Below are 21,154 nucleotides of genomic sequence, written 5' to 3'. Positions count from 1 at the left end.
AACTATAGTTTTCTGATGGATGAGGTGAGCAGTGATCCATCAACTGTCTCAGCTAAATCACGGGCTATCTTAGGTTGTTTGGGTAGGCTGAGTACTTGAGCCATGGTAGTGCCCATTAAGTTATCACCCCTCACAGAGGGCCCTGACTGACACTGGGGCCAAAATATCTGTCCGAAATCCCAGAGCCAGAGTCGTAACTGGAGTTGTAGGAGACATTTTCAATATGTTGGGCCAGGCAGCCAGAATGGATTGCTGGAGGGGGCTTTGAGGAGTTTTCTCGATGTTGCTCAGGCTTGACCCCCTTACCAACGCTCGGCACGGTTGTTTCCTGGAAGCACATGGCTTGGGGACATAGCAAGACAGACAAACACCATGTGGCCATTGCCACGACAGTAGAAACACAAGTACTCTCACCACTGGTCCAGTCAGGTCCATGCCACGTCCACCTATGTGGGCTTGCGTGGGTCAGCCTTTGCAGGGGTTGTGGGCAGTGCCTGGATGCAGGGTGGAATCCCTTTCCTTTCAAGATGCCATTCCCTGAGTCTGGTGTTGATTTGGAGACCCAACTTAATAAATTAATCTAGATCAGTGGGAGGCTCCACACAGGCAAGCTCATCTTTTATTTCTTCGCTGAGAGCAAGACAGAACTGGTGTAGCTGGGCCACCTCATTCCAAGCCCTATCCACCGCCAGGCATCCAAAGCAGGCTGCATATGTTGCAGTTGACCTCAAGGCCTGGTGGAGTCTCTGTAGGGCTGCCTCTGCAGTGCGAGCTTGGTGTGGGTCATCGAAGATTGTCATAGTGGCCCTCAGGAAGGTGTAGGCCTCTAGCAGTGGGGTAGGGGTAGGCATAGGTGCTCTAGCAGAGCAGTCACTGTGTCCAGGCCCTCACCTGTTGGAAAATCATGACTAATCCCACCTTTGCCTGGTCCATCTGGTAGGCATTGGGCCATGGCTGGAAATGGAGCCCCTAAATTTGCTACAGGTCCCATTGTAGAGTTCTGGTAATGGTACTGTGCATTTGGGTCTTGATGGCACCATGGGTCCTATGATCTGTTCTTGCAGGGTGCATTTTTCTGCCTGAAGCTGGTCCACTGCGACATGTAAGGCTTGGTTTTCCACCTTTAGTGAGCAGTCTGCTCCTGGAGGCTCAGTGGCCCCTATGGCAAAATACCCATAGCTGCTGGAGCTAGGGATGCTGGGGTGCTGCTGCACCCCGTAGCTTTAAGTAGTTTCCACTATATAGAGGGTTTACAGTTTGGTTCAATGGCTAGCAACACCCCCACTATACAAATTGTTCCAGCGCCCCTGACCATACGTGTGGGTTCCATACCCTTTTCAGGTAAGATGAGTCTAGGAGGAAACTGAAGTGGTCTGAGCAAACTGTAATGCCTGGGGGCTGAGGCAGGATTGGGAGCAGTCTGGAGCAGTATTCAAGTGTGCGCCAATGGTCAGGTAGCCAGCAGGTCAATTCATATCAGAGGCAATCTGGAGCAATGGTCAGAGTTCTCTCAGGCATCAGTAGCCGGAAGATCCAATCCAAGGGGCCAGTTCACTGGACTGGGGAGGCGAGGTCAGGCAAAGCAGCAAGGTAGGGTCAGGTGAGGCAGCAGGGCAAGGGGGTCTAGGGAACAACTAGCAGGCAATGGTCTGTAGCTCAGACAGCTTCCTCTTGCTCTTGGGGCCTTTCTATAGACCAGGTATCCAACGAGAGTGCAGCCTTCTCCATCCAGTCAGGGGCCTGTGGTATGGCTGCTGTGGGCCTGTAAGCCTTGAGCACTAAGGCTGTTGGTTAGGGGACTGGTTCAATGTATCACCATGGTTCAGTGGCTAAGGAAGCCAGCTAAGGAGCTGGCAGGTGTAGCTTCAATAGTGGAGTCCCAATATACTTGATTTGTTAACTTTTTGTGCAGCACTTTGACCACCTTGAATGAAAGGTGCTGGACAATAACAAAACAGGAGTTGTGTCACTGACTGGCCAAGCTAAATATTTCCAGGGGAAGAGGGAGGTTTAGGCTCCCATTACTATAAAACTCCAGAAGGAGAGGGTGTAACCTGAAGTTATCACTGTTGTTTCTTCTTTTTCTTTGAGGTGGGTTTTCACATCTCTTTCCCGCTCCTCTTTGCAGGATATGGGAGCTGGAGGGAACTGGCTAAAGCTCTGGCAAACAGGAACATCCCTGCTGTGGACCCAAACCTTCAGTTTTACTATCCTGAGAAGCCACTACATCAGGTAAGGAGGCTCAGGGGTGGTCTTAAACATTCAGGGGAAAATTCTCCTTCTAGATCTGCTTGGCAGATCCCAGCTCCTGTATTCATCTCTCCCTACATGCACAGAATGAGAACAGGCCATGGACCAAATTCTGATCTCAATCATAATGATCTCAATTACACCAATGTAAATACAGAACAACTCCACTGCAGTTTAATGGAGTTAGGTTGGATTTACATCAGTACAATGGAGGGATAACTAAGAATGAGATGAAATTAAGAAAAGGAGAACTTAGGCTAAAAGCTAGTGTTGTGTGGGGTCCTGTGTGTCAAGCAGGCCACCCCAGTTGGCCCAGTGTAGGGTTGGTACACCCCGTCGCACAAGCATTAGGTCTCCCTATGGGATCAGGCAATTGCTGTAAAGAGGGCCCAGGACCCCTGGTGGGGCCGAGCAAACGGACTGCAGCCCCTGGGATGGGCAGAGCAAAGTAAAAAGTCTATGGCCCCATAGCCTCGTGGCTGAGGCAGGCAATAGCAGTTGTGGTTCTGACCCTGGGCAGGGCAGAACAAACAATCAGTCTGCAGCCCCTGGGCAATCAGTCTGCAGCCCCAGAGCAAGCAAACAGTAACCATGCCTAGTGGCAGGTGTGTGGTGGGGAGGTAGGGGAACCTTGGCCCACCCTACTCCACCAGGTTCTGACCCAGGGCCCTATGAAGCTGGGAAATTCCCCGTTAAGGGTTTAAGCTCAGCTTCTATTACATTCCCTGGGTCATTTCCTCCACAAGGTGCATTTCAGGATTCTCCTCAGCTGGCAGTGGCTTGGCATCCCAGTCAGTCTCTGCGGTCAGCTAGTCGTCCTCAGCATAGTCCAGGTACACGATTCCTACCATTTGGAGAGTCGCAGGTGCTTCTGCAGGAGCCTGCAGCACACATCCTTCCTCCTCCTCAGCCAGCCCAGGCTGAGCTGGCCTGCCTCCGTTTAGCTGTCCCTTCCCCCTGGAGCATGCACAGCAGGGGCGATGGGGTGTGGTCTCCTGTGCCCACAGTGATTGGTCAGGCACTGCAGGGTTGGTACACCCCATCACTGCAAGGGAAAAGCTCGTAATGAATGGTGAGACGTATCACACTAAGGAATAGTCTTCCAAAGGAAGTGTTAGAGATTGGTCAAAGCACTGGAGAATAAACAGATGTTAATAACTAATTTACAGCTCAAAGTTTGTGAAGGGGACAAAGGTATTTATTAGGGTGACTTGGGTCCTCCAGCTGACATGAATGAGAATAGAGACTAGATTAGTGCAGGCTAGTTATGTAGAAATATATTGGAGAGAAGCAGACCATGATGTTGGAAATCCACAGACTGAAACTTACATACTTTGGTCACATTAGGTATAGAGATGGAAATAACCTTGAGAAAGTTATTATGGAAGGAACGGAGGAGGGTCATCGTAGTACGTAGATCAGCAAGGAGATGGATGGATGGATGGATGGTAACTAGAAGGTCAGCTGCTGAGTGCTCGAAGTTAATGATGGATCTTGAAGGCTTTTCAAAATTCTGTTATGATGTCACTGATATTGAGGCATGAATAAATGGATTTAATTAGCTTATGCCTTGACTACACAACACAGTTTTGTTGGCAAAAGGCAGCTTTTGGCGGCAAAACAGTGAAGGTATTGTGACAAAGTTTCTGCTCTACCTTGGTGGGTCTTGCACTTATTGGCGTATTTGCTCACCTTGGAGCTTCACGGCAGCCCTCAGGTTGGCCATTTTTCTGAACCCACAGTCCAGGTCGACTCCTCCTGTATCTGACCAGGAGTTGGGAGGATTTGGGGGGAACCCGGGCCCGCCCTCTACTCCGGGTTCCGGCCCAGGGCCCTGTGGAATGCAGCTGTCTAGAGTGCCTCCTGGAACAGCTGTGCGACAACTACAACTCCCTGGGCTACTTCCCCATGGCCTCCTCCCAACACCTTCTTTATCCTCACCATAGGACCTTCCTCCTGGTGTCTGATAATGCTTGTACACCTCAATCCTCCAACAGTCCGCGTTCTCACTCTCAGCTCCTAGTGCCTCTTGCTCCCAGCTCCTCACATGCATACCACAAACTGAAGTGAGCTCCTTTTTAGAACCCAGGTGCCCTGATTAGCCTTCCTTAATTGATTTTAGCAGCTTCTTGATTGGCTGAAGGTGTTCTCATCAGCCTGTCTTAATTGTCTCCAGAAGGTTTCTGATTGTTCTGGAACCTTCCCCGTTACCATACCCAGGGAAAAGGGACCTACTTAGCCTGGAGCTAATATATCTGCCTTCTCTTACTCTCCTATAGCCATCTGGCCTGACCCTGTCACAGTATACACACTGCAATGCCACTTTTGGCAACAACACTTCAGTTTTGGCAACAAAATAAAACCACCTCAACAAGGGACATGAGGCTTTTTGTGCAAAAGTTTTGTCGACAAAGTGCCAGTGTAGACACCACGCTTGATTTTATCGCTTTAATTGGCCTCCAGAAGGTGTCCCACAATGCCCATCCTGACCGCTCTGGTCAGCAGTTTCAACTCCACTGCCCTGCAACCAGGTAAACAACCATCTGCCACTTGCCCTTTAAAACCCCCAGAATTTTGCTTTGTTTGCTCGGCGTGGAGATATCACATCGCATCTTCCCAGCTGACCATTACGGCTCCACACAGCAGACGCTCTCTCACTTGGACCACTGCAGAGCTGCTGATTCTGATCAGTATATGGGGAGAGAAGGCTGTGCAGTCCTAGCTGCGCTCCAGCTGTAGGAATTTCAATACCTACGGGCAGATTTCTCGAGGCTTGTGTAAAAAGGACTTTGATCAGGGCATGGTGCAGTGCAGAGCAAAGATCAAGGAGCTGAGGCAGGTGTACCAGAAGGCGAGGGAGGCAAAGTGTCACTCCGGTGCTGCGCCAAAGACCTGCCATTTCTATAAGAGCTGGATGCTATCCTCGGTGGCAACCCCACCTCCACTGCCAAGAGTCCCAGGGATACTTCAGCAAGCCTGGAGCTGGCAGAAAGTGGACCTAGCCCAAAGGACGAAGTCATTGACGAAGAGGTGGAGTTAGACGATGATGTGGTGCCCACTGCAGGGTTTCCCGGTGGTGTGTCCAGTCAGGAGCTTTTCTCCACTCTGGAGGTGTCTAGCCAGTCTTGGCAGTCACACTCTGGTGAGCAAGAAGCAGGAGAGGAGATGCCTGGTAAGTGGCTTTGCTTTGTGAAGTGCAGAGGTGGGTTGAGGGCATAGAAATGTACAAGGCTGGCTGTGTTTCTGTGTACTGGACATTTCCCTGAGCAGCTAAGAAGTACAGCGGAACAGGGTGTTGATGCACACTGAGATTTCATGGGAATCCTCCAGAGAGATCTCTAGGAAAGTTTCCTGGAGGTACCTGGCAATCCTCTGCCAAAGGTTCCTTGGTAGAGCTGCTTTGTTCCTTTCCCCATTGAAGGAAACTTTCCTGTGCCATTCTGCAATCATGTGCACAGGGACCAAAGCAGCACACAGATGAGCAGAATAGGAACTGGGTCAGAAACCGCAAGTGTGCACTAGAAGCACCCTTGCTTCCTTGCATACCCTCAGGACTGAGATATCTGGTACAATGACCCCCGCCTGTGGAAAAGTGTGGGAAAATTTAGACTATTGTCCCTAGTCAAGTGCCGATCGACCCTTTCATATTGCTGTTCTTCCCATGTAGAATGCCCTCTGTCCCAGGGTAAACTGACCAAGCTTGTGGTGTTCGCCGACATGTGTGCTTGTCAAGGGACAGTAAGAAAGTGATTGGTATGTTATTAGAGGTGTATTTTACTGTACTGTTTAAATGCTGTGTGTGTACTTAATAATCATGCTTTTGTGTATTGTTCCTTGTGCTTCTGCAGATGTGGCCTTTAGAGGCACCCCCTACATACCAGCAGAGCACCTCCACCAGATAAGTAAATGCCTGAGACAGATCAAGGAGGACATGTTCTGGGAGCTGCTGCAATACTCAGATGCAGAAAAGGGGGAACGCGTGGAGTGGAGGGAAATCAAAAGGCAGGACAGGAAAAAAAAAGAGGCCTGTTAAGGACGCTACTAAGAGGATGATTAAAGTTATGGAGGAGAAAACTAAGATGCTGAAGTCCCTCATAACACTATAGACTGAGCAGATGCATGCTTGCCCTCTCCATAAGCATATTCAGAACTCTTTCCCATGCCCTCCCTAAACTCCACCTGAGCATTCCTTTCTGCTTTCTGGGACTTCTTGCTTTCCTGTTCACTCCACCCCACGGACACTTTCTCAAATTATAGCTGGACTTATGCACAGCTCTGAAAGTCAGCCCTTCCTTGGTACCTCCTTTCCCAGCAAGTGTGAGTGTGGTGGTGGTGGTGTTTTCTGTGCAATAAAAGAAAAGTTTTTTAATGAATGATGAGTAATCTTTATTTGTTTCCTGAAAATTGTGATATCAGGAAGCAGCAAGACATACACAAGCAGTTTAATCATTTGCTTACTGGAATCCTAGGCCACAAAAATCACAAGTACTTCCTAGGAAAACTCAATTTCATTAAGCATTGCAGCCCCGAGAATAGTAATATACACTACTGGTTCTCATTTTCAGAGTGTTGCCTCAAAGTCTCCCTGATTCGAATTGCTCCCACCTTGTGCCCCTCTAATAGCCCTGGTATAATGGCTGCTCAAATTCAGCAGCCAGGCGGTCTGCCTCAGCAGTCCACCCTGAGCAAACTTTTCACCCTTACCTTCACAAATATTGTGCAACGTACAGCACATGGCTATGACCATGGAAATATTATCCTCACAGAGGTCTAACCTGCCATAAAGTCATCACCCTTTAATCTGCCAAATGCACATTCTATGGTCGTCCTGCACCTATTCAGCCTATGAACTGCTCCTTACTGCTATCCAGGTTTCCTGTGTAAGGTTTCATGAGCCATGTCATTAACAGGTATGCTGGGTCTTCCAGGATCACTATGGGCATTTCAACATCCCCCACTTTAATCTTCTGGTCTGGAAAGAAAGTCCCTGCTTGCAGCTTTCTGTACAGGCCGATGTTCCCAAAGATACATGCATCATGCACCTTTCCAGACCCCCACCACCCTTGATGTCAGTGAAACGCTGGTGGTGATTCACAAGTGCCTGCAACACCATGGAGAAGTACCCCTTCCTATTGATGTACTCCGTCGCAAAGTGGTCCGGTGCCAAAACTGGAATATGTGTGCCATCTGTGGCCCCTCCGCAGTTTGGGAAACCTATTTCTGGAAAGCCATCCACTATTTCACATACATTGCCAAGACTCCCGGTCCTTCGTAGCAGGATGCGATTAACAGACCTGCACACTTGCTTTAAGACACCCCCAACGGTCGACTTTCCGACTCCAAACTGATTTGTGACCAATTGGTCGCAGTCTGGAGTCACCAAGCTTCCACACTGCAATCGCCATATGCTTCTTCACTGAGAAGGCAGCTCTCATTTTGGTGTCCTTGCGCCATAGAGCTGGGGTGAGCTCTGCACACTGTTCCAGGAAGGTAGCCACTGCTTGTCATCCCAGACCTGAATGACGATGTGATCCCACCACTCAGTCCAAAAGCGACAGTCCACCATGTGCAACTGTTCCGTGAATGCCAAAAGTAATCTAATGTTGCTCCTATCCATGTCAGACAGCACATCAGGCAACTGTGAATCCTGTTGAGTTAGGAACTTCACAATAAACTGCACTTCCATCCATGATGTGTTAATGGCAGAAGAGCATTGGAGAGCAGTGTGGGATCCATCCTTTCACACAGAGATGGTGGGATGAACAGCAAACAAGAAAAATGCCACCAACCAAAGACAGAAGCACACGGAATGCTTGGATGGAAAGCAATGCATCATGGGACATTGAGCCCAGACCCATAATGTGCTGCAATCCACTTCACCTTTCCACAAGACCTAGCAGCAGAAGGTGTCCGGCGGAACTTGTGGGATAGCTATCGACAGTGCACAGCTCTCAATGTCGATATTAGTGCCCCAAGTGTGGGCTCGCTCTGCAGACAGAGGGAGTGTAGTGTGAACATGAAATACTGGTTTTCTTATGCACTTTTTGATCGCCGACAAAACTCTGTAGTGTAGACAAGGCCTTAGTCATCAGTCCCAAAGGCAGAGTGTGCTTATGTTTCACTACACCTGTGACTGATCAGGAATTTTTTAACAAAATGTTTTTTTCATTGGGGAAAAGATCAGTTTTGATGAATTTCTCACTTTGACAAATTTTGGGAGGAAAAAATGCAATATTGTAAAAAAAACCAAAAACCCTCATTTCAACATTGTCTAAATGAGAAATTCCCTTTTACTGGGGTAGGGGTGGGGGGTTTAAAAGGACTGTTTAGAAATTTAAGCTAATTATAGTAAAAACAAACTGAAACAAAGTGTAAAAGGTCAAAATCAAAATGAAATGTTCAACTGACCCACACCTATATACCCCTCCCCTCCCCCAAGGTTTTGTTTTGTGCACATTTGCAATTTTGACTTTTCATCCTGAATCAGGATTGAAAAAATTATCAGTCTCAAAAAATTTCCTGGGCTGGGAGGACATTTTCCAACCCAGTACTACTTGTAGGCTTTTAGAAGCCGCTGGGCACTTGCTGTTTGCTCACATGCAGGGGCGCTGAAACAATTTGTATGGTGGGAGTGCTGAGAGTCATTGAACCAAACTGTAAAGCCTGAATATGATGGAAACCACTCCCGCACCCCCCACCCCCTAGTTCTAGCACCCATGCTCACATGGACTTGTGAAAGCTTTTCAACCTTGTGTGTATGTTATCAGTCACTTATAAGATGATTTTTTTTCTTTTATCTACATGTCTCTTAGAACCAAGAGCAGCAAAGAGGTGCAAGGAATAGGTCTGTTTATCCAGCCGGGGAAAACTCCGTCCCTTGGATCCCAGAGGTTGGTGTTTTCTGGAACCATTTTCTATCAGAGGATTGTAACTAGAGGCTTCTGTTTCTTTGGGAGTCCAGTGTCTCCCACCCCCATCCCTGTTTAATGAAAGCTTTGGTTCTGCAAACCAAAGAAAAAATCTGGAAAGACAGGAATCCCCAGATTCCTGGAGATTTGGCTTCTGACCCAGCCGCTCAGGCACCAGAAACCCACCCTCAGCCTCTGGAAAGCAGCCAAATTGCTACCCCCTTAAAGGTGATGTTTATTCAGAGCTGAGAATGTGTAGTACGAAGAATTCAACAGGCAAATACATGACTGTGACATGTAAGTGTCTCACACTGTGCTATTGCTCTGGTATTTGCCTGTTATCCAACCCCTGTATCTTGTGCATAGAGGTCTTGTCACTTCACTGACACTTCTGGTGAGCAGAGACCTTCTCAGGTGACCCTTGAGAACCTGAGTAAACATTTCCTTTATGCCTCATTTATTCTTCCCTCCACTGTCCCCTTATTGTACTACTTCTCTTCAGATAATGGAGCAATGCAGCATGTTGATAATGAGAGAAGCACCAACCACTGGGTGTTTTGCTAGCTTAGTAAATTCCAAAAGCTGACTGGACACACACACAAATTAGAATGACCTCTGCAGTTGCTCTAGCTAGGAAACAAACTACAGTCCCTAATGCTTCAAGACATAAGCTGATCACCAGCTGGAGGCAAAAAGAAATTTCCCCACTGGCTATAACATTGGACAGCTCGGGGCATGATGAGGGAGTTAAAGCTTTCCTTGAAGCATCCAGCAGTGGCCACTGTCTGACACAGAAAACCAGTCTAGAAGATGGACCATTACTGTGTTCTGCTGTGGCAACTGCTATGGTGACTGGTCACAGCTTGAGTCTGATGTAGTCCTTCCCTTACATGGCATTGTCCCAGTGGCAGGCTGTTTGCCTGGCACTTCATTTGGCTGCCTCTCAGATGAGCAGCTATTGTCAGAAGGGCATCAGGATGCCACAGTTGGTATTGCTCCTATGCACATGATATGTCTAACTTCTCTCCTCTCCCACAGTGTCAGTGATGGGCATTTGTGCCTCCCTGGCCAGCATAGGGCTTTGCTCGTTGACTCTAATTCCCAGCGGTCGCTCAGAACAATGTGAAGCATGCTTGTCTCTGGTGCCCACGTGATTTGGTGCCCACGTGATTTGTCTTAGGAAGACCCGTTGCTGGCAAGTTCGCATCTGATGAAGTGAGCTGTAGCTCATTAAAGCTTATGCTCAAATAAATTTGTTAGTCTCTAAGGTGCCAGAAGTACTTCTTTTCTTTTTGAGAAGTGTGACTGTGGCATGTGCTTTGTACCCTGGAGAGGCAGGACACCACAAGCAGGGCAAGTGCCAACCCTCACCATGCCAGACACAAGACAGTTTCACTCCCCTGTGCAGTGCTGTGCCAGGCAAAGCACAGACCAAGGACATAAACCTTCTCCTTCTGCGGTGCTGCCAAATAGGAAACAAGTAGAGAGCTCCAAGCGATGCTGCACTATGCAAAGCAAAGGGAGAGGGCCTCAGCCTGGATTGGGGCAGCACCTCACCAATGGCTGGTGAGTGCCTGGAACCAGGACATCCTGTGTCATTCTCTGTACTGCTCTCTGTAAAAACAATGCTCTGCTGTGTAGCAAGGCTGATGGGACAGAGCTGTAGAGGAAGAACAAGGATTGGTTAGGGAGGGATAGGATTATTGTTAATATTAATATTATTTTAGTAATTCCTAGAGGGCCCCAATCATAGATGGGGCCCCCATAGTGTAGGCACTGATAATGCACCTAACAAAGACAGTCCCTGCCCCAAACGGAGCCTCCCGGCTCTCCTGCTGGTAATTGCTCACCTTAAGTGATCACTCTCCTTACAGTGTGTATGGTAACACTCATTGTTTCATGTTCTCTATGTATATAAATCTCCCCACTGTATTTTCCACTGAATGCATCCAATGAAGTGAGCTGTAGCTCACGAAAGCTTATGCTCAAATAAATTTGTTAATCTCTAAGGTGCCACAAGTACTCCTTTTCTTCCAGTGTTACTGTTTACACTGTGCCTGGTATAACACAGCCACTGAGGGAACAGATAGGACTAGAGAGCTGCTTGCTTTCCTGTTAATCACCTGTTGACAGTTTTAGAGGCTTAACTCTGCACAAATTAATTACTTGGGATCTATGATCCTATTGTGTCCCCTCTACGACATCTATAAGAACATAATTGCAGCCTGATTCCTGTGCTGGGGAGAGGAAGGGGCAGTTCCTACAGGTCATGAAGCCAGGCTTTGTTTGAACAGATGATGTATATTGCTGACAAACTTGAATAATTAAAGGGGTTTGAGTGACTTTGCAGCAGTGCAGTGCAGGGGGGGAGGGTTTTTTCCCCTCTTGTGGCTCAGAAGACACTGCAGCAACATCCAGCTGCTTGCTCCTGAATGTCACCCAGTCAAGGGAGCTCGGGGAGGCAAGAGGAGGGGCCAGGGCTGCTCTGAGGAGACAGAAGAGTCTTGTAAACTCGTCTTACAGAATTTCTAATCGGTAGCACAATGTCTCCATTCTTCCCTGGCTCAGACCCTCTTTTTGTCCAGTTTATCTTCCCCAGGGCTGTGCATTCTTTGGATTGTAAGCAGCTGATTTGCCCCTGAAACGCCAAGTCATTGAAGATTAAATTAGGCAAGGCCTCTCCTCCCCTCCTGCTCCAGTTACAATCTAGGGAGTCACCTCTCCAGAGTTGTAACCTGGCCCTTGTGTCCCTTCACATTGCTGGTGGTTGTGTGTGTGTAGCAGTGCTTTATGTGGGTCTCTCATCTCTGCTCCCTTTTAGCCTTTCTTCCCCAGGTATCTTCACTCTAGAACAGGGCAACCTTTCAGAAGTGGTGTGCCGAGTCTTCATTTATTCACTCTAATTTAAAGTTTTGTGTGCCAGTAATACATTTTAACATTTTTAGAAAGTCTCTCTCTATAAGTCTATAATATACAACTAAACTATTGTTGTATGTAAAGTAAATAAGGTTTTTAAAATGTTTAAGACACTTCATTTAAAATTAAATTCAAATGCAGAGGCCCTCGGACCGGTGGCCAAGACCCAGGCAGTGAGAGTGCCACTGAAAATCAGCTCACGTGCTGCCTTTGGCACGCGTGCCATAGGTTGCCTACCACTGCTCTAGAAGGAAGTGTTATTTCGTGGTGAGCCCCTAGTGTGGTGGGTTCAGAACAGAGGAAGACAGGCAGCGAGGAGGAACTTTTACTGTGTCTGAACCCGCCTCTTCCTTGAGGTAGTTTTTCCAGGTGGGGCTGGGTGCTGATAACCTAAAACTCCTTGCTGGAATAAGTGGAAATACTTAAGCCTATTAATATAAAACCAGGGATTCAAACATGCCAGCGCTAATTCAACACGTGAAACTGAGAGTGTCTGCTCCCCATCTTCCCTGCAACTGCTACTTTATAGTGATCACATACTGTCTGGATCCTCTCTCCTCCATACTCAGAGCACCTTGCTTTCAGCCTGACATCTAGTTTAGGGTGATACTGGCCTGCGATAAACCATCCTCGCTGAACAATTCCCTTTGATCCCTGGTGCCAATTCTACTAGTACTATTATCGCAGGCAACTGCTGCGCCTGCTCTCCCGGGCACTGTGAAAATGATCTGGCCATACCTCCTACAGCCATTTTGATTCTGAGGGAGGCGCGTTTAGAGTAAGCACCTCCATAGGGTGTGGTAAAAAGAAGGAGGGGTAGAGGCAGAGAGAGAGGAAGGTGGTGGGGAGAGACCTGTGAGACAAATGGAGCTTTCGTAACTGGGAATCAAAGAAGATCTTGTTATGACAACCTCTCCCGCATTGTGGCCCAGAGAGGATGCAGCTTCAGGGAGTGTTCCACCCTTCACAGCAGGAGGGGTTCTCTCTGGTAGGAGACTCAGGGGTATGTGGGGAATAATCCCTCAGCAGTATGGGGAGTCTCTAAAGGTGAGAACAGGCTGGCAGTACAGCTAAGCAGGGGCATGGTCCAGTGGCTAGGGCATGGGGCTGGAAGTCAGGACTCCTGGGTCCCATGTCTAGCTCTGTCAATGACTTGCTGTGTAGCCTTTAGGAAATCACTTAGGCCAAAATTTTCCAAAGTTGTCACTGATGGTGGGAGCCTCCACTTTTTGAGTTCTCAACCTGTTACACCTAAGGCCTGATTCTCAGAAGCACTGAGTACCCACAGCCTCCCTGGAGTCAATGGAAGTGGAGGCTGCTCAGCATCGCTGACAACCAGGCCTGAGGTGCCTCAACTCAGAACCCAAAATCAGAAGCCACATCTTAAAATATGACTGTCGGCCTCTCTCTGCCTCAGTGTCCCCATATGTAAAACGGGAATGACTGTGATACTTGCCTGCCATTGTGATATGCAGTGACAAGCGCCAACGATTATTCTTTTATTCTATTGTCCCAAATGGCAGCCAAAGTAATTTTTCACCCACTTCCTAGAGGGAGTGGTGACCTGAGCTGCAGAAGCAGGGAGAAAACAAGGGTTATAGGGTTTCAGTCTGCAGCTGCTGTGCTGATGACTCTTAAGGACCTAAAATTAAAGCCCAATTCCAGATTTCACTCCTTCAGCAGTCAGCACTTGTCCGTTTGATAGCATTTCTCTGCTCCCCTCCAGGAGGGACATGGTCTCTGCAGCTCTTGTTGTTCCCCTGTTGTTGTAGGTAAAGCCAGACTGCTCCAGTTCTGATACCACCGAACTCTGCTGCTTTGGAAATGCCACTCTGAACCTGTGCACTGCTGTGCTAGGAATTACTGTTATTTGCTGTTATGTTTTCTCATGGCCATAAGCTCAGCAAAAGGGAGGCCAGCCCATCAGCTCCTGACAGCTGGGCCTGCCAGAAGCTGCCCTCAGGTCACCTTGTAGAGCCCTGCTCTGCTGCCTTTGATCATAGTGATTTAGGGCCAGATTCTCATTTACATTAAGGGCCCTTTACACTGTCAAAGTGGTATGAAGAGGTCCCAGTGTTACTAAGAATATGTCCTGTAGTATTTGCTGTGCCATATCAGGCCACTGGTCTTAGTCTGACAGGCTGCTTCCTGCAGTCCTGATCAAACAACTGCTCTGTCTAATCAGATATCCTGATTAACTCACTTACTTTATTGTGACCTCTTCTCCTCCATCCCCATCTGTTTGTCTCCTCCACCTGTTGCTTCTTAAAATAACCTAGATTTAGGGCAGAGACTGTCTTACTGTGTGTACAGGGGACCTGATCCTTGACTGGTGTCTCTAGGCATTGCTACAGTCCTAATAATGACAATGCTGCAATGGATCAGACCGTTGATTCAGCTCTGGTGTCTCTCTCTGGAAGTGGCTGACATCTGATGCTTTGAAGGAAGGCAAAGGCCAACCTCAGCCTGAAGGATGCACTTAATTGTTCAGTGGTGTAGCTGAGGGTGAGGCAATTCCAGCAGTGATCAGTTTATGCCCTGGAGCATGAAATCTGAGTGCCCTTTACTTAATTTATAATGTAGTTAAAATGGGGCTCCACCAGCCTCTTTAAATCCAGTTTCTGACTTCCTTCAGAAGTGAATTGTACCATAACTGGCCTGCTTTGTGTCATCTACAATAACCTGAGCAAGTCTAGTCACTGACTTGTGAGCTCTCCATACTTAAGTCCTGCTCTGGTGTCTCAGCTGCCACAGTTATGGCCCCTTTGAGGTCTTGGAGCCAGAGGACAGCCTGCAGAGCTGCGATATTACCCATGAAGTAAGGGGCTGTGGAGCAGTAAAGGAACAGCCAAGTCTCTCCACAGCCTCTGGGTGTTCTTCTGCAAGAGGCATTTTATACTGCAGTATTCTTGCTGCACACGGTGCAGAGATGATGTGTGTAATTCCCTCCCCAGCAAGTGAAGGAGAAGACAGTATTACTTAGTAGTTAAAGTGGCACCCATTGTCAGAAGATGGGAGTGCTATTCCAGACTCTGCCACTGACTTGCTGTGGGACCATGGGCAAGTCACTTAAACTCTCTGGGCCTCAGCTTCCTTGTCTGTGAAATTGCTGTGACGGGTTGGATCACAGAAACCCCCTTGGAACTGCCACCTGATGTGCCAAGACTACTTCTGCTCCTGCTTTCCTGCCCTGTCAGCTTAGGACTTCAGTGCCCTGCCTGGTTTGAGCCAGACCCTCTAGCCTGCTGCAAACCCAGATCCAGGTCTGAACCACGTCCCCTAACAGTTGTAGGCTTAAGTGAAAGCAACTTAGGAAGTGTTCCTGCCTTTAACACTCAGATGCCCAACTCCCAATGGAGTCCAAACCCTAAATAAATCCATTTTACCCTGTATAAAGCTTATACAGGGTAAACTCATAAATTGTTTGCTCTCTATAACACAGATAGAGAGATATGCACAGCCGTTTGCCCCCCCCCCCGAACTATTAATACATACTCTGGGTTAATTAATAAGTAAAAAGTGATTTTATTAAATACAGAAAGTAGGATTTAAATTGTTCCAAGTAGTAACAGAGAGAACAAAGTGAATTACCAAGCAAAATAAAATAAAGCATGCAAATCTAAGTCTAATACAGTAATAAAACTGAATACAGATAAAATCTCACCCTCAGAGATGTTTCAATACATTTCTTTCACAGACTGGAAGCCTTCCTAATCTGGACACAGTCGTTTCCCGGTACAGCCCTTGTTCCAGCTCAGGTGGTAGCTAGGGGATTTCTCATGATGGCTCTCCTTCTTTGTTCTGGTCCACCCACTTATATATCTTTTGCATAAGGCAGGAATCGTTTGTTCCTCTCTGGGTTCCCACCCCCTCCTTCTCAATGGAAAGAACCAGGCTAAAGATGGATTCCAGTAAGGTTTCATTACCCACTTACCAGCACACACATATACAGGAAGACTTACAAGTGAAACAGAGCCATCTACAGACAATTGTCCTGGTTAATAAAAAGAAAAGGAGTACTTGTGGCACCTTAGAGACTAACCAATTTATTTGAGCATAAGCTTTCGTGAGCTACAGCTCACTTCATCGGATGAAGTTCCGATGAAGTGAGCTGTAGCTCACGAAAGCTCATGCTCAAATAAATTGGTTAGTCTCTAAGGTGCCACAAGTACTCCTTTTCTTTTTGCGAATACAGACTAACTCGGCTGTTACTCTGAAACCTGTCCTGGTTAATGGGAGCCATCAAGATTCCAAACCGCCATTAATGGCCCACACTTTGCATAATTACAATAGGCCTTCAGAGTTATATTTTATATTTCTAGTTTCAGATACAAGAGTGATACATTTATACAAATAGGATGACCACACTCAGTAGATTATAAGCTTTGTAATACCTTATAAGAGACCTTTTGCATGAAGCATATTCCAGTTACATTATATTCACACTCACTAGCATATTTTTATAAAATCATATAGAGTGCGTCGCAATGGCATAATAATACTTACCTGCCTTGAGAAAGAGCTTTGAGATCCTTGGACCCAAATCTGTATATAGCTGCGTGGTATCATTGTCTGTTCACCTCACCTCAGAGATCTGTTCCATCATTGCTACCTTTATAGTAGATGCTTTCTATCATAGTGCCCTGCTTATTCCCAAGTACCCAACAGTGAGATCCTTCCAAGGATTTTGAATCCTTCACCAGAGGGAACTCTTTGCCCTGGACCCTCTTTATTGTTCCTCTCTGTAATTCTGTACAGTTCAGTTAGCATCACCTTAGAGAATTAAACTTCTTTCTGTAGCCTTGCCTCTCTGCCTCTGATAGGCAGTACTGGAGTTCATTGTGGAAAGGCAGCTGCGGAGGAAAGGAGGAGACAGTGGGCTCCTGGCTGAAGTACAGCTGGTTCTAATGCAAAGCTTGAACCCAGGCAGAGCTAGTGGAGCGCTCATCATAGGAGCATTTCTTTCTCTGCTAGTGAGGGTGGAGCGCTGATGAGAAACCAGGTAGGAGGAGGAGTGGATGTGAATAAAGTGTGTGTATTCTTGTGTGTAGAGAGGATTTTTGTGTGCAGGACCACAGTGCCCAGTTCACAAGGAGAGGTAGCGGGAGCGCTGACCGTACACAGCTCAGGAAGGATTGATGCCAAGCCAGTCTGTTTCAGCCCATTGCCACAGGGTACGATTTTACTGGTTAAACAGAAACCTGGGCAAAACATCAAAATGAAGTAGTGTCTCTGCCCAATATGGGCTACAGCTCCCAGGGGCTTTTCCCACACTTCTCCCAGCCCCCTTGACCTGACCCAAGGATCAGCCTACCAGCTCTCTCCAATTCACGTACTCAGCTGAGCTTTTGCTGGCCTTCATAAGGACCAGATGCTTTTCAGGCTATTCCCTGGCTCCACGCCTCTCAGCCTCAGCTGGGAGGCAGCTGGTTAGTCTCCCCTTAAAAGGGCCAGTCCCCCCTGTGACATATCTTGTCCCAAGAGCCTTGCAGGGTCCGAGGATAAGTTTTACTGTTGATACTCTCACCAAGAGTTCAGTCTCTACCTTTTAAAGCAGCCAACTCAGCTTCCAGGGTCTCTAATGTCTCGTCTCATCCTTTTCTGCCAGGCTCTGGCTCTGCAGGAGGATTTCAGTGCCCAACTTCATCAGGTCCTCCTCCTGAAACAAGCACTGGTGCTGCTCATTGTTCTCTTCTTTTACTCCAAGGCAAACCAGCTCCTGCTCTCTTTATGGCTTGCATCCAAACCTTATCCCTTGAGGAGCATGTTTCTTCCAGCTCCTGCAAGCACTCTGCCATCTGAGTTGTGCAAAGACTTCAGTCCTGTTCTTGTCAGCGACAGAAACCCTCTTCCCCAGTTTCTCATCTACTTCTAGATTGGTGTGCTCAGTAGCTGTCTGGACTGCTGCCATCACTGTCATGTCTGCCCCACACACCACCTCCAACTTTGTGCTGGCCTATAGATCCAGTCCTCTACATCCCCAGTCTGGGATAGGACCCCTGTCTCCTCCTGCTTCGCTTCAGGTGCCCGGGGCTGACATGGTTCAGTTAATAGTGTGTGGTGTTCTCCCCTTTTTACTCTTAGGCCTGAGGACAGTTTCTCTTGGTTCACAGACCCTGTTTTTCTTAGGGCCATCACCCACTTCTGAGGTCCCAGCCCTCAAAAGGCAATGCCTTTACTACATGTCCTATCTTCACACATCCAAAGTAGACCTTGGGATGACCCTTCCGCTACTGTGACCTGATATACCTTGCTCACAGCCTAGGGGACAAGCTGTTGGTATGGGATCCCAGCCTACCCACTTGGGTGAAATAGCACCCCATTAGTGAGCACTCTTTAGATGTGCCCTGCTTTCCCTCATGAAAAATATACTACTGGTTTCCCTGCTACCCCAGGTTGTGGGAATGATTGGAGGCTGGTCGCTCATCCAGAATCCTATGGCTAGAGTTAACAAGAACATTCTCCCCTTCAGAGGTCTCCCCAGGTCAAGGCATCACCTCTTCTTGCCTTCCCAAGTGGGACACTCTTGGTCTGGCATGCTGCTCAGCTCCCTTCTGTTACCAGATGCGCCCGTTACTTTGGGGTATGCTCATTTATAAGGGTTACTCTTAGTTGGGGGGGGGATGTTCTGTGATTCTATTAATGTACTGCTTATGTCACTTGTGTGTTCATATGGAGCTCTACTCCTTCCTTCTGCAAGTTCCCTCCCAATGGAGCTATCCTGCAGGACCTAGGTTCCCCAGGACTGGGTTTCTCCAGCCCTAGAACCAGGTGAACACGCGCACGCCCATGCACACTAACAGAGCAAGTCTAAGCGAACCAGGTCAATCAGCACTCTCAAGCTGATCCCCTTATATGCCCCTGTATTCAATGGGCTGGGTCAAGCAGCACGTTCAAGCTGTCACCCTTATGTGCCCCTGGTCTCAATAGGCTGGGTCAAGCAGCACTTTCAGCTGCCCCCCTCTTATATGCCATAGGTTTAACACGTCCCTTTCACGTCACAATTGTACTGGTAGTAACTCACTTGATGAGCAAACCCCACAGTATTTTTGGGCGCTACAGGGATCTTTAGCTTAGGTAAAAGAAGCATTGCTACAGAGTAAATGAGGAAGCTAAAAACACAAAAGAGTAAAGTTCAGAGAGCGAGAGAGAAGCAACCAGCTTAACCATAAAAGTTATTTATTGAATAATAGTGATAACTACACAAGAAGGCCTAAGCAAACATAACCGTTACATTTTTTAAGGTTAATACCTGAGGTAGAAAAGAAAACAGAGAGCGAGAGAGAGAGGGATCTCACCCACTCCATGAGGCTTGAACTGTTCGCGGTTCCCAGGTGATGGTGGTAGCTCAAGGTCCTGAGTGCTGGAGACAGACAGAACCCCAGTACGATCAGTCAGGACATGGAGTCCCAGTGCAACTAATGCAGAGTTTGGATCCATGCATTAGAACACTGACTGGAGGGTGAGTAGGGATTTTTGTAGAGAAAATACAATGGTTCAAGGGAGAACACTAGATTTGTTTATGGGTAAACAGATGACTCAAGAGTTTTCTTTAGGCTATACAATAGGAGCTGATCACTCTTGGCTATGGGTGGTGGTTTCTTCCAGGGAGCTCACAATGCAGCTAGGCTGCTTCAGCATTTTGGATATCAATCAAGGATTTATTACGAGAATTGGTCTGATAATTGCTGAGCTGGGTGTGTGCAGGCATAGGTTCATTAACATCTGGAGCAGAGATCCCCCATGATGCTGCGCTTCCCTGCTTTTCTGGTCCCAGAGTTCAGTGCGGTTCTCTGTTCTCCATTCTGTATGTAAATTGAGATGTCTCCCTGTCCCATCTTTCATGCAGATGAGGCTAGGAGAGTTGTCTCTGTTTTCCATTCTGTATGCTAATGGAGCTGTCTTAATCTTGTCACCCTTGTCAGGAGGGGTCTAGGTGTGTCTCCCATCCGCCCTTCATTGCTCTCTGCAAGTTTTTTCTCTGATGGGTTTTGATTTAAGCAGAGGCTGGTGGGGTTGTGTCTTTCATGAGTCAGACAGGCTGGATACTGTGCCCTGGTTCCCCAAGAACACAGAGCTGACTGTGTTCTTGATGTATGACTTCATGATACATGATGTATCTTGATGTATCACTTCATCTCCACCCTCTGTTCACTGCCTCACCCGTGGATGATAGTCAGAAACACCTTGCCCAGCTTTGAGTTCCCACAGGCAGGATGTTACAGGGGTCCCCTGGGAATCTCTCTTGCCATAGATACAAACCATGCTCAGGCCACCTTCACCACCTCACTGTTTATTATAGTGTTCTGTCAGGCCATCGCCTGGAGTACTATTTAAATACATACAAGTCCCAGTCAGCTCCTCTCTTCTAGGGGAATAGGGAGCAGCACTAGCAGCAACCAGCTCTGCCTTCCTTCAGGCTCTGCACCTCCCCTTCCCGGGGCTTCTTTCCTCTCTGTTGATCAGCTCCCGGCTGCAGAGATTGCTTCTCCCTTTCATTAGCTCTTTAGCTGTGGCCCTGCTTGTTAATTGGTCTTCCACTTAGATCCCAATTCATGGTGGGGATTTGAGTGACAGGCTGTTGAGTCAGCTCCTGACTCAGAAGCCCGGTCGCACAGGACTTGCCAAAATTGTGGCAAGCACACCAGGTTCATGATTCTGTCAATGGAACTCATCTCTGGACACAACCAACGGGTAAGGAGGTCCTGCAATTGTTGTGCTGCTACATTCAGGTGTGCTCCCAGTGGAAACAGTTCAACGCAGAACTGGTGACATTATGCCTCTGGAATTGGTCCCAATTTGTCTAAAATGGCAGCTTTTACCTCTGGATATGAGCCAGACTTCTTATTGCTCAAGGCTCGGGACACTGCCTGGTCTCTCCCTTCAGAATTGGTATCACCCTGGCCAGCCAAGTTGACTCCTCCCAGCCGACAGCTTTGGCTTCCCATTCACATTTATCTTCTGACCCCAGCATTACTAACCCACGGCCAGGCTGCCTATGCTACCTTTGCCGGGACCAGCAAGACTTCCAGGAACCTATTTCTCTAGTTGTTTCAGAAGTTGCTCCTGTTGCTGGCATT

General features: G+C 47.8%; 1 protein-coding gene across 1 annotated transcript in view; it reads left to right on the top strand.

Moving 5' to 3' along the window:
- Nucleotides 1-21,154, top strand: part of B4GALNT3 (beta-1,4-N-acetyl-galactosaminyltransferase 3) — a 95,153-nt gene that overhangs the window by 53,885 nt on the left and 20,114 nt on the right. The window contains exons 2-3 of the mRNA XM_077807507.1: nucleotides 2,129-2,232; nucleotides 9,063-9,140. Coding sequence (XP_077663633.1) covers nucleotides 2,129-2,232; nucleotides 9,063-9,140 — 182 coding nt within the window. The remainder of the gene's footprint in view (nucleotides 1-2,128; nucleotides 2,233-9,062; nucleotides 9,141-21,154) is intronic.

The sequence above is a fragment of the Eretmochelys imbricata genome, chromosome 1 (genome assembly GCF_965152235.1).
Source record: "Eretmochelys imbricata isolate rEreImb1 chromosome 1, rEreImb1.hap1, whole genome shotgun sequence".
Classification (NCBI taxonomy): domain Eukaryota; kingdom Metazoa; phylum Chordata; order Testudines; family Cheloniidae; genus Eretmochelys; species Eretmochelys imbricata.
Note: the sequence above shows the minus strand (reverse complement) of the source record. Positions and strands in the feature narration are given on the sequence as shown.